Source organism: Malaclemys terrapin, chromosome 21 (assembly GCF_027887155.1).
Source record: "Malaclemys terrapin pileata isolate rMalTer1 chromosome 21, rMalTer1.hap1, whole genome shotgun sequence".
In the NCBI taxonomy this organism is placed as follows: Eukaryota; Metazoa; Chordata; order Testudines; family Emydidae; genus Malaclemys; species Malaclemys terrapin.
The window spans coordinates 6,046,008-6,058,811 of record NC_071525.1 but is presented as its reverse complement, the minus strand read 5'-3'; the positions used below and the strand labels follow the sequence as shown (position 1 = coordinate 6,058,811).

The window sequence follows — 12,804 nt, the reverse complement described above, 5'->3', positions numbered from 1 at the left end:
GAGTGGCTGGCTGTGAGTTGAATGGTATGCTCTAGTTCAGGGGTCCCCAGTGCGGTGCCTGTGAGTGCCGCGGTGCCCGCTGGGGCATCCATGTGTGCCCGCCTACTGGGCGCCAGAAAAGCCGCCGCCGAGAAGCCGCAACGTCAAGAAGCACTACGGCCGAAATGCTGCCGAATTTCGGCGGTAACACCTCGTGATGACGCTGCTTCACGGCGTCATTTTGATGGCTGCTTGTCCACCAGCCACGGTCTTTAGCGGCTAGTTGTCTGGCGCCCACCCTATGGAAAAGGTTGGGGACCATTGCTCTAGTTAAACTAACCGTTGGGACTAGATGCTAGGATCATATGGGGGAAACTGAGGCACGGTGGAGTAGTGACTTGCCTAAGCCTAAGCCAGTGGCAGGACCAGGAATTGAACCCAGATTTCTTGAGTCCTTGTCCAGGGCTCTCTCTCAGTTGGCTTATGGGGAAGCAGCATGGGGTCAGGTGCTGGGATGCTGACCTGTGAGGCAGGAGAGCTGGGGCCTATTTGTACCTCTGCCAATGACTGCACAAGATACTTCAGTGCCATGTGCCTCAGTTCCCCCATATGTAAAATAGGAATACTGATAAGGTGGTCACTATGTAAAGCACTCCTGGGGAACAGTTACCTCCCCAAAAGCAGTAAGATCCTTCCCCTGGCAGGCCTGACCCCCAAGCCGTATAAGGACTCGCTCCATAACGAAGGGGCAGAAAGGGGCTGGGTTAGGCTCAGCAGGACAATAAAGTACCATGGAATAGCTGACGCTGCCTGGTGCTTGTCCCCCTACTACCAGAGCTACTGGCATCGATCCTGGGGGCCTGTGCCCTGGTCAGAGTGGGATGACCCCCCTGGCTCTGGGTTTTTAATTTTTATCTCTGCACCCCAGGTGCGAACGGGCATTCAGAGGCCCAAACAAGTGCCCTCCTACCGCTGCCCAGAGTAGGGTGACCCGATGTCCCAATTTTTGGGTCTTTTTCTTTTATAGGCTCCTATTACCCCCCCCACACACACACACCCAGTGTCCCAATTTTTCACAGTTGCTGTCTGGTCACCCTAGGCTCAGCTCCCCTGTACTAGCAGTGGGAACAGGGACCCCTATCAAACAACAGCTAGTGCCCCCCCCCCCAGCATTGGGGGGCTCTGCAGGGGGGGAGCATCCCCTGCAGCAGGTATGGGGGGGGCCAGGCGGTGGATTTGCTAGTGGGAGCTAATGTCATGACATGTCATCACAAAGGTGTGAACTTTACCACAAGGGTCAAAGGGGAGCAAGCTCTGAACCTCTGGGGGCCAAGAGAGGGGATGAATTACACGGGGGGAGGGAACTAGGGCCCAAGATCGCCACTTCCGCCCATAGGCAACATGGCCACGGGTGCGTCCAAGTCCACTTCCGCCCTTAGCCGCCATGGCTCCCTCCCTGCACGGCCACTTCCGGCCTCATCCAAGATGGCCGCTGCCTGCACCGCCCCTTTTCACCCGCGGTGGCCGGAAGTGGGGGGGTGAAAGGGCGGAAGTCGGAGGTCGCCCGCCTGGCCGCGGGGAGGCGGGAGCGCGTTCGAGATGGCGGCGGGGCCCATCTCCGAGAGGAACCAGGGTAAATGGCGGCGGCTGCCAACCCCCTGGTCCCCGCTCACGGGGGGCTGGGGCCCGACCCCCCCTTTACCCGGGAGGGGGGCTGGGTCCCAGCTTGGGGGTCCTGAGCCTCCCCCCAAAAGCGGGGGGGCGGGGCTGGGTCCCAGCTTGGGGGTCCTCTTTTTCCCCCCAAAAGCGGGGGGGGGGCGGAGTTTGCGGCTGGGTCCTAGATTGGGGAGCCCGAGCCTCCCCCCAAAAGCGGGGGGGGGGTGGGGCTGGGTCCCAGCTTGGGGGGCCTCAGTTTCCCCCCCAAAAGCGGGGGGGCGGGGCTGGGTCCCAGCTTGGGGGGCCTCAGTTTCCCCCCAAAAGCTGGGGGGGGGAGTTTGCGGCTGGGTCCTAGATTGGGGAGCCCGAGCCTCCCCCCAAAAGCGGGGGGGGGGTGGGGCTGGGTCCCAGCTTGGGGGGCCTCAGTTTCCCCCCCAAAAGCGGGGGGGCGGGGCTGGGTCCCAGCTTGGGGGGCCTCAGTTTCCCCCCAAAAGCTGGGGGGGGGAGTTTGCGGCTGGGTCCTAGATTGGGGAGCCCGAGCCTCCCCCCCAAAAGCTGTGTGTGGGGTGCCAGATTCGGCCTCCCTGCTGTGCATCTGATTTCAATCCATTCATTTGGGGCATCTGGGGGGAGCTGTGGGCCCCATCAAGGGAGGGCTCTCATGGTCAGGCTGCAGGACTGGCCCTCAGGACTCCTGGGTTCCTGGCTCTGTTCTTGGCTCACGCTGCGACCCTGGGCAAATCATTTCCCCTCTTTCTGCCTCAGTTTCTTCCGTACAATCGGTGTCATCACAGCGATTTTCTTTAGGGAGCGTGTGAGGGTTAGTCTAAGAAGAGGGGTGCAGTGCCTTGTGTGGAAAGCTCGGGGGCGGCACAGAGGGTTCATATCGCTAGGGCCTGCTCTGGCTTTTGGTATAGACAGCGGTAGACTTGGCTGGAAATGCCATAAACTAACAGATTTCCTAGTTCAAAATAGGAAACAGCATTAAGTGGGTTAACTGAAGTTCATGCTTCAGGGCTTGGGCTGAAGCAGTGGTCAGCCAGGGGTTCTGTACTCGTTTGATGTGAAGTATCGACTTTGTGTTGCCTTGGCAATGAGGGGGGACAGCTGATAGTGACATCATCAGATATGGTGTGAGGGTGACACGGTACAAACGTGTGATTTAAAGGGAGCCACTTCTTTGTAGTACAAGGGGAAGCAGTGCGGCCTAGTGGCTAGAGCACTGGATTGGCCCTTGGAACACCTGGGGTTCTATTCTTGGCTCTGTTGGTTGACCTTGGGCTTGCCTGCTCAGTGCCTCAGTTTCCCCATCTGTATAATGTGGATAATGATACTGACCTTCTTTGTAAAGCGCTGTGAGAGCTACTGAAGGAAAGGGCTAGATAAGAGTTAGGGATTATCACCTCTTTGGAGCATGTCTGCACTTTAAACTGTGTTCTTAATCATTTAACATTGGTTTATTAGATGTCCATACACTTACTCCAGAGAAGTGTGTTTCATTAAGGGTCCAGTCTTGAGCTGTCTAAGTCGAGGCAAGTTTTGCTTTTGACTTCATGGACTCGAGCTCAAACCCTTAGGGATCCAGAGCTGATCTCTCTGTGGGAGAATTCTTAACTCATCTGAAATGTTCAAGAGATTGCTCTTCAGAGCCAGGTAACCCATCACCATCTCCTCTCCCCCCACTCAAGATGCTACGGTTTACGTCGGTGGCCTGGACGAGAAGGTCAGCGAGCCGCTGTTATGGGAGCTCTTTCTGCAGGCGGGACCGGTGGTCAATACCCACATGCCCAAAGATCGAGTCACAGGTCAACATCAAGGTAAGATATTGACCGGTCCCTTCAAAGACACGTCTCTGCCAAATTACATATCCACAGGGCTCTCGTCCAGGCAGACACATGTACCATCTGCCACTATGGAAAGGGTTAAAAATCCCATTTCCAGTCATTTTACATGTCACTTGTAACAATAGTCAGTGTAAAATGTTCAGACAGAACTGAGACAATTAGCTGTGTTGTGGTGGCGTGGAGGAGCCCCAGTTATGGATCAGAACACCATGGTGCCAGGTGCTGTACAAATGCCGACCAGATAATCTAAGTAATTCTCTTGGGTTTCAGTTCACGTACCACATCTCATTCTGTACATTGTCTCATTCCACTTGTTACTTTAAAGAGTAAAAGCTTGTCTCTTCACCAAGATGCACCGTTACTTTTAAAACCAATTTAAATTGAGACTTGGGCCTTGTCTACACTAGAACGGGGCCGGGGACAGTTATACTGGCAAACGTTACCAGTGGGGAGACAGTGTACACCAGTAAGAGTTCTGTAGCTTATACTGGTTCACTGAATGGAATAAACTGTAGCAGCAAAAGGACTGACTTGTTGGTATAACTGCGTTTACACTCGGGCCTTTGCTGACACAGCTGTGCCATTTTAGGGGTATGATTATTTCACACTCCTTACCAGCATAGCAATGCTGGCAAAACTTCTGTAGACCAGATCTTAGTGAAACTGGTACAGATCCCTCTTTGGATACTCATAGCTGTTTAAATCTAGGTTAGCTTGCAGCTGTGAATTACGGGTGCAAGCTAAATTGATAAGTCAGGTTTAACTTGATAAGCGTGTCCATACATACAGCCGCACTAGTGTAAATAAATCAGTTTTGAAATCACACCTTTAGACTGGTCCAACCTTGTGTCTAGACCAGGCTTTAGAAGCAGAGGGGGAGAGAAATCAATAGCTTCAGATGAGGGAGGAAGACAGTTTGAAATGAGATGGAGTGGAGAAGGTGGAGACCTAGAATGAGGTGGTTCTGGATGCTAGGAGATGCAGTGAGAGTTCTCCTGTCTGTAGGGGGGCAGTTGACCTCCTCAGTTGTTCCAGCCAGTTCTTGATAAGGAGAGGAGAGATTATTTCAGGGAAAGCTGCAGAGGAGAAGATTCTTGCATCAACAGTGGAGAAATGATGGAGGCCTGAGATCAACCAGGGGGATGGTGTGGGTGGCATGGAGAGACCATGCAGTGTATCCGGCTATAAAGGGCTGTGTTGGGGTGTGTGTTGCAGGTTATGGGTTCGTGGAATTCCTCAGCGAGGAAGATGCCGACTACGCCATTAAAATCATGAACATGATCAAGCTGTATGGGAAGCCGATCCGCGTGAACAAGGCCTCGGCCCACAACAAGAACCTGGACGTGGGCGCCAACATCTTCATCGGCAACCTGGACCCGGAGATTGACGAGAAGCTGCTGTACGACACCTTCAGCGCCTTTGGAGTCATCCTGCAGACCCCCAAGATCATGCGGGACCCCGACACGGGCAACTCCAAGGGCTATGCCTTCATCAACTTCGCCAGCTTCGATGCCTCCGACGCCGCCATTGAGGCCATGAATGGACAGTACCTGTGCAACCGGCCCATCACCGTCTCTTACGCCTTCAAGAAGGATTCCAAAGGCGAGCGGCACGGCTCTGCTGCAGAGCGGCTGCTGGCTGCCCAGAACCCCCTGTCTCAGGCAGACCGGCCTCATCAGCTGTTTGCAGATGCCCCTCCTCCTCCATCGGTGCCGACCCCTGTCGTCACGTCCTTGGGGCCAGGCGTGAACCCGCCAGGTGAGCACATGCCGTGCGGTGCCTTTTGTGCTTGCGGGGAACTCTGGCTGCAAGTTTCCATAGGCTAGAGCAGGGGTGGCCAGCCTGAGAAGGAGCCAGAATTTACCAATGTACACTGCCAAAGAGCCACAGTAATATATCAGCAGCCCCCCATCAGCTCCCCGCTGGTCCAGCCCCGGAGTCAGCGCCTATGCAAGGAGCCGCATATTAACCTCTAAAGAGCCACAGGTTGGCCACCCCTGGGCTAGAGGGACGCTAGAGCTATGACATGGCCGTGGAGCATTGCTAGGGGGCGCTGTGCTGCAGAGAGTGGTGCGGGTGACTCACTAGAGGGCGCTGTGATCTGGATCATGGCTGAAGCCTGGTTTCAGAACTGAACTGCATGGCTGCAAACTCTGCTGCTCTATCGTGAACCCTGGTTCCTTAGGGCGCTTGCAGACTGGTTGCAGTTTTCCCCACCACGCTCAGGGGTAAAGTTGGCCATTAGTCCCCAGTGCAGTCGGCCATGTGTTCTGCTGTCAGACCTACCCAAGAGCTCTACAGGTAGCTGGCGTGATCTCAGTCAGCTAGAACGTGGGGAATGGAGTCAGGACTCCCTGGTCCTGTTCCTGTCTGCCACTGACTGGCTGCGTGAGCTTGGGCAAGTTGCTTAATCCCTGTGCTGCGCTTTCCCCTATGTAAAGTGGGGGTACGACCCTCGACTCAGGGCACTGCGTGGTTATTTTGAGACGCTTGGGTGAAAAGCTCTGTAGACGATTACTGGCTTCGTGTGCTGGCTGAAATCATTGAGGCCCTCGGCCGGTCTGTGGCGCTCCTCGTTTGGCAGAGACGAGATGGGCTCCAATGAAGCAGGCGAGACGCTACGGGAGATGCAGGCTCTCCAGCAGCAGGCAGAGCTCGCTGGCACTTGCTCGCGTTAGCAGGTGGACGTGTGGCTGCTGCCGAGGCCAGTTCATTCTGAGTCCTCTCTGTGGTTTGTAGATGCTGACCCAGGTGATCAAGTTTTTTCTCACTGACTCGTCTCTCTTTTCAGGCATCCCACCCCCAGGATCGTTTCCCCCGCCGGTGCCGCCACCTGGAGCAATGCCCCCAGGAATGCCTCCTGCCATGCCACCTCCCCCCATGCCACCAGGTGCAGGTGCCCCAGGTCCTCCTTCAGGGGGCACTCCCAGTGGAGGGCACCCTCCTCACCCACATCCTTTCCCACCTGGCGGGATGCATCATCCAGGTAGGTATCAGAGCGGCAGTGTGGCCTCGTGCACAGAGAACTGGACTGGGACTTGGGAAACCTGGGGGTTCTGTTCCTGACCTGGTGGGTGACGTTGGGCAAATCACGTCCCCTCTCTGTGCCTCAGCTTCCCCACCTTGAAAATGGGCTGATCTCTGCCAAGTGCTTTGAGATTTACTGATTAAATGCTAGGTAAGAGCTGGGGATTTTCAGGCTTTCTCTGCAATCTGCTCTGCTGAATGCCTTGTTCTAGAGAATAGTTCCATTGACTCCATTGGGACAGCTGTAAAGTTCCGCACGTGCTCAAGTGTTTGCAGGATTGGGGCTAAAATGGTATTTTTAGTTTTTAAAAAAAACCTGGAGTGGCTTAAAATCTTTGTCACGTCGGAACAAAACTGCTTTGGTGTTCAGACTGCAAAGTGAGCGTGGCTGTTTCTGCACTGCAGAGTCTGTGCCGGCATAGACACAGCGTACCCCGACAGGAGTTTTTCTGGCGGGAGGCGGTGTTCCAACCCCTGCATGAGGTTAGCTAGGCCAACAGGAGCCCTCGTCTATGGATACAGCTGCATCTACACTAGGGCTGTGTCAGCATAGCTCTGGCACTAGGGGGCGTGGCTTTTTCACACCATGACCGACATAGCATGGCGGTGTGAGATTTTTAAGGGTATGTCTGCGTTCTCCTGTCACTGTAGTAAATCCACCTCCCCGAGAGGCGGTAGCTTGGTCGGCGGAGGAATTCTTCTGTCTACACCAGCTTAGCTATGTCTCTCAGGGTGTGAACCTCTTCCATTGCTTTCATGTCATCTAGTGTAGACGTATCCAAAGTGATTGTGACTTTTTTTTATATGCCCATTCCAAAATGTTCAGAAATACCCTGACGTTAGGCTCCGTGAGCCCATATTTAGGCACCTATGGTGGGAGTTTTGTAAAGCACCTACAAGATTTAGGAGCATAAGCCCCGGATGGGTGAGTGCAGCCTTTCAGCTTTTCTCCATTTGGGGAAGTTCCGTGTACGGGAAGGTGGCGGGAGTTGCAGACCCAGCACGGGTTATTTGTTTATCAATCTTGCGTGAGAGTTTGTAGCGTTCTTGCAATAAGGGCGTTAATGAGGCTCTGGACTTGTCTTCTGCAGCATAGATGAGGATTGAAGTGTGAAACTTCTTAGTAGGAAAACAAATCTCTATGTAAAATCTGAAATTCGGCTAAAGGAACAAATACAGAACATTCCCTTTACCAGTATAAGACTATAAAACAGGAGGGAAGCAAAGAACTAGCAACGTGGAAACTAAAACAAAATCTGATTTTAAATTTTAAACAGAAATCTTTTTAAAATCATGATTTGTTTTTTTTTTTTTTTAATCCACCCTGCTCTAAACTGTGAGCCCAGCTCTGTCTGTTAGGAAGTCACCTCTCCCCTTATGTCTGATTAGGAAGCTTTGTATAATTGCAGATTTGGCTGTGTTAGCGACAGATGGCTGCGGTCTCCTATTACACACTGGCTTACAATGTTTAAAGTAGGTGGTTACATACAGCAGGGAAAGGTCCATCATGTCACGGTGCCTGGCATGTGGAGGTGTGTTCGGGCGCCTGGATTTCTGTTAAAGGGGAAAAGAGAAGAATCTGTCTTTTCCCCCTTCCTTTGTCTCTTTATCCCAGTGCCTGGTGTCTGTCTCCAAATTTCCCCCTTTTAATTTGTCATTGGCAGAACTGGGTCATGCCACTACCGCTTGCCAAGGGGAAATTTCAAATCTGCTGGCCATGTGCTGGCTCCTCTTAAAAATGAGCGTGGGAAATGCATCTGGTAGCCATTGCTCACTTGTCTGTCTGTGCCACGCTGGAGGCTGTGGATGGCACCTTCGATAATGTGCCTTATTAACGGCGCCAAATTTCTTGGTTGGCACTGAAGGGCTCTTTAAATTAGTGGAGAAAGGCAGACCGAGAACCAATAGCTGGCAGCTAGGGCCTGCGCGTTCAGATTGGAAAGAAGATGTTACCCAAGGGAAGTGGTGGATTCTCTGTCTGTTGAGGTCTCTAAATCCAGAGTGGAGGCCCCTCTGGAGATGTGTTCGCCAGACACAAGTCTCTGGGTTCACCACAGGGCTAGCTGTGAAATTCTCTGGCCTGGGCTATGCAGTAGGTCAGACTAGGTGATCTAATGGGCCTTTCTGGCCTTGTATTCTCTGGTACAATCCTCCCACCGGCTGGAACTCAGGTTGCTCTAGTGGCCAGTAAAAATGCTACTGGGACCAGCCCTGTCCTCCAAGCCCTGGTCGCCTCGAGGTCACTGGGATCCTGGAGTCCTGTCCAGCAGCTCATGTGGTCAGTGAGCTCAGCAGAACTTGGTTTCTAATCAATGGCTTTGAATGTCTGAGTGGGTCTAAAGAATGTCTTGTGCTTTTCCCTAGGGATGCCCCCCATGCAGGTGCATCACGGACCACCCGGGATGGGACAGCATCATCATCCGGGGCCACCGGGGTCAGGAGGCCAGCCCCCGCCGCGCCCGCCCCACGGCATGCCCCACCCTGGACCACCCCCAATGGGCATGCCGCCCAGAGGGCCCCATTTCGGATCACCCATGGGTAAGTGGGAACCTGAGAGATGGGATGTTCACTGGAGTCAAGGGCCTAATACCAGCCCAGGCCTGTGGCATCCATTTGCTAGTTCAGTTGGGAGGTGGGAAGAGGAGGACTGAGGTCTGAAATGGCGGCTGCTTACGTCACAGCCTTGGAGGCCAGCCGTGCGGTCAGAGCGAGATCTCTGGCTGGGGGCTGTTGAGAAGGGGGAACCCCGAGCGGTTTCCTCTGCCTCGTGAGGCTGCGCGGCTCTGTGGCTGGATCAGGGGCCTGGGAACGAGGACTCCTGAGTTCAGTTCCTGGCTCTGCCGCTACCTCGCTGTGGGACCTTGGCCGCGTCTCATGTCGTCTGCCTGCCTTTCCCAGCTGTCAAGTGAGGATGGTTCCTTTGAGATCCTCAGCCAAAAGGCGCCTGAGGCGGGTGACTAAGGGCTTCCCCGCGGGCTTCCCAGCTAGGAAGGGATCGGTGTGCCTTTTCTCCAGTCCTGCTGGCGGAGCGGGAGGGTGGGGGCTCATGTCCCTTCTCCCTCGAGCCTTGTTGCAGGGAATCAGGCGGGAAGCAGGGCCTCAAATAACTGGCATCCTGGTACCGCAGTCGCTTTGCGCAGAGCCGTGTCATTTCAGTGACCAGTTCGCTCCGCTGAGACCAGACTCCTGCTTGAGATGTGGGGAGGGCCCCATGCTCGAGAGACGCCAGTAGGGCCATGCCCAGCTCGACGTCCCTCCAGAGCTCCCGGCCAAGAGTCCCGGCTCTGAACAGCCTCTTGGCTTGGAAATCAATTTGTGGCTTGTGGTGCCTGAAATCTCTTGTGCGAGAGGCTCGTGCGGATGGGCCCTGATTCGGAGCTGCTGTCTTTGCTTCCTTCAACTAGGGTTTAATGTCATTACGCTCTGTCCCTGCAGGTCACCCAGGCCCCATGCCCCACCACGGCATGCGTGGGCCGCCTCCATTGATGCCTCCCCATGGTTACAGCGGCCCCCCCCGCCCGCCACCCTATGGCTACCAGCGGGTCCCTCTGCCACCTCGTCCTGCCCAGAGACCCCCCGTGCCACCTCGTGGGCCTTTGAGGGGACCCCTACCATAAACGCAGCCGCATCAGGACCTGGCCAGCAGAAGAACCTTCCTAGTGCGAATTCCTCTCTCTCCTACCTTGGATTTTGGTTTCTTTTTGGACTAACGTTCCTGAGAACAGGAAGAGTGATCGGAGCCATCAGTGTCTCATTGCCCCTGTGAAAACCCTGCTATTCCCTTTAGCAGTGTTACTTTTAGTTGTCCTCTCCCTGCTCTTGTCCCCGTCGTTTTGAGAAGATAACTTGATTTTAATGAAATTTTTTTCTATGTGAACTGAGATTGGCCGTTTGCAAATAAACACCTTGGGCGTTGCCCTCTGAGGCTGGTATGATTTTTTTTCTTTGCATTCCACAGCCTGCCAGCCCCGAATTGTCAGTACCCTGGTGTTCTTTGGATCCCAGAAGCGTGTATTATTGAGCCTCACGCACGTTTATTTACATGCTAGAATCCTGTTGCTGCCTCGTTGTTCCTTCGGGGGGCTGTTGACAGTGAAGGTAAAGGGCTGGCAGCATTGGCATAATGCAGCCATGCTTACAGGCCTCCTCTGTGCTTCTTGGCCAAGACATCTCTTAGCTATACCAGTATTAGGCTACCACATACAGCTCTATGAACATACCTCCTAACCAGCCAGCCCACTGCCTCTTCCCATTTAATTCTTAAGAACCTAAGAACGGCCATACTGGCTGACAACAATGGTCCGTCTAGCCCAGTATCCTTTCTTTGGACAGTGGCTAGTGCCAGACGCTTCAGAGGGAGTGAACAGAACAGGGCAATTTATCAACTGATCCATCCTCTGTCCTCCAGTCCCAGCTTCTGGTAGTTGGAGGTTTAGGGACACCCAGAGCGTGGGGTAGCATTTCTTCTCACTTAAGTGAGTCCAGCTCGGTTAAGCGAAGGCAAAGGAGGAGAGAAATTATTTAAGGGGGTAACGGGAGCCGGTTGGGAACTGGAATTTCCATACCACAGGGAATTTTGACATTTTGAAACGCAAAATCATTCCAATGGGAACGAAAAGCCAAAATTCCTCATGAAATGAAAATTCCAAGACATTTTGATTTGGGCCCATCAAGTGTCTTGCTAGGGTGGAAATGTGGTGGTGGTTGACTATTATATTAAAATATTTCAGTATAATATTAAATGAGACCGATCTAGATAAAGGTAATACAGTAGAAAACTCTAACCAAAATTAATCAAAACCCTAAAAACCAAACCCCACTCAAAAATAATGTTAGTTTTTGCTGATACAGACCAACACGGCTACCACTCGGAAACCCCACTCAGTTTTTCCCATAAAAAAAAACGTTGTGGAAATCAGTATGTTCCCCTGAAACATTTAGACAAAACTGTGGTGTTTTTCCAAAGGAAAGCTGTTCTTTCTACGTTTTTTGATCAACTCTCGTTCTAACCAGCCATGGGAACCTTAGGCTGAGTGTTAAGATTCTGGCCTTGCTCAAATGTAGCGTGTACAGAGTACCTGAGTGTATATTCTTCAGGGAACGATTCTCCATCAGTTCACGGCGTGGACGCTTTGTACCCAATGTAAAGCACTCGGCTAGCTGGACTGTGCTAGATGAATTTATGACATTAGGGGCTCTGAGAGCTCCGGTTAGCAGAGCACTTTGGCATTCTCAGTTAGGTTGTTGGCCTCGAGTCTCTAATCTCATAGCGCAGCTAAGCGTGTGCTTCAATCCAGAACATACCCAGGGACACGCTTCTCACTCCTCCCTGCACAGCACATGTCTTGTGTCCTAGCAGCCACTTAGATAAGAGCTCTTGCCTGATGATAATGGCCTGACTGGAAAATAAGCAAGTGGGTTTATTGATGTGTCTTCCAAAGGATAGAGCTTTTCTCTGATTTGCCTCGCTCAGCTGGGTCTGTCACCTAGGACATTAGAAATCTAATTTACTTTGTGCTGTTGTCATTCGGCACTTCACTCAGCTTGCGCCGTGGAAATAGACTAATCAGCTTCCCTCTTGTTTATGATCTTGTGTCTGATCGATTTCACTTTCCGGATGCCCTGCCTGACGTCTGCTTTGCAAAGGTGGCAAGTGCTGTTCCTCTCTCTCCTTTTTTAAGCCTGTTTCCATTAGACTTTGTAAAGCAGGGATCAGAGGGACATTTATCTCGGCTGGATTTATTGAATATATACACCTATCTCATAGAGCTGGAAGGGACCTTGAGAGGTCATCAACTCCAGTCCCCTGCCTTTACTAGCAGGAACAAGTACCAATTTTGCCCCCGATCCCTAAATGGCCCCCTCAGGGATTGAACTCTCAACGCTGGGTTTAGCAGGCCAATGCTCAAACCACTGAGCTATCCCTAGTATGATTGGGGAGGCCCCAAACTAAGATCAAGGCTACATGTTCTGGGCCCTGCACTGACATACAGTGAGAGACAGGGCCTGCCTCAAAGAACTTACAATGTAAATGGACAAGCTAGAGGGTGAGAAGGATCGAGAGGTCCTAGTGGAGAAGCAGCTCACCAGGCGCTCTCAATGCCAGGCTGTGGCAAAATGGGCTAATGCAATCCGTGGGTGGGTGTTGGGGCAGGGCAGGGAGGTGATTTCACCCCTGTATCTGGCAGTGGTGAGATGGATACTGGAGTACTGCCTCCTGTTCTGGTGTCCACATTTGAAAAAAAGATGTTGGAGAAGGGGGGCAGAAAGCCCCCCCCCCCCCCCCCCCCCCAAAATA

The 12,804-nt window shown here is 53.0% G+C and overlaps 1 protein-coding gene across 1 annotated transcript; it reads left to right on the top strand.

The window, feature by feature from the left end:
* Positions 1 to 1,532: 1,532 nt before the first annotated feature.
* SF3B4 (splicing factor 3b subunit 4) lies at positions 1,533 to 10,430 on the top strand. Its single transcript, XM_054010359.1, has 6 exons — positions 1,533 to 1,612; positions 3,324 to 3,452; positions 4,695 to 5,237; positions 6,271 to 6,465; positions 8,871 to 9,044; positions 9,942 to 10,430. The coding sequence occupies exons 1-6, from the start codon at positions 1,579 to 1,581 to the stop codon at positions 10,121 to 10,123; spliced, it is 1,257 nt and encodes a 418-aa protein (XP_053866334.1). The 5' UTR covers positions 1,533 to 1,578; the 3' UTR covers positions 10,124 to 10,430.
* The last annotated feature ends 2,374 nt before the right edge of the window (positions 10,431 to 12,804 follow it).

Coding starts and splice junctions, on each gene's coding strand:
- SF3B4 (XM_054010359.1), top strand. CDS start 1,579: ATGGCGGCGGGGCCCATCTCCGAGAGGAACCAGG. Junction 3,453..4,694: donor AGTCACAGGTCAACATCAAG/GTAAGATATTGA, acceptor TGTGTGTTGCAG/GTTATGGGTTCGTGGAATTC. Junction 9,045..9,941: donor CCATTTCGGATCACCCATGG/GTAAGTGGGAAC, acceptor CTGTCCCTGCAG/GTCACCCAGGCCCCATGCCC.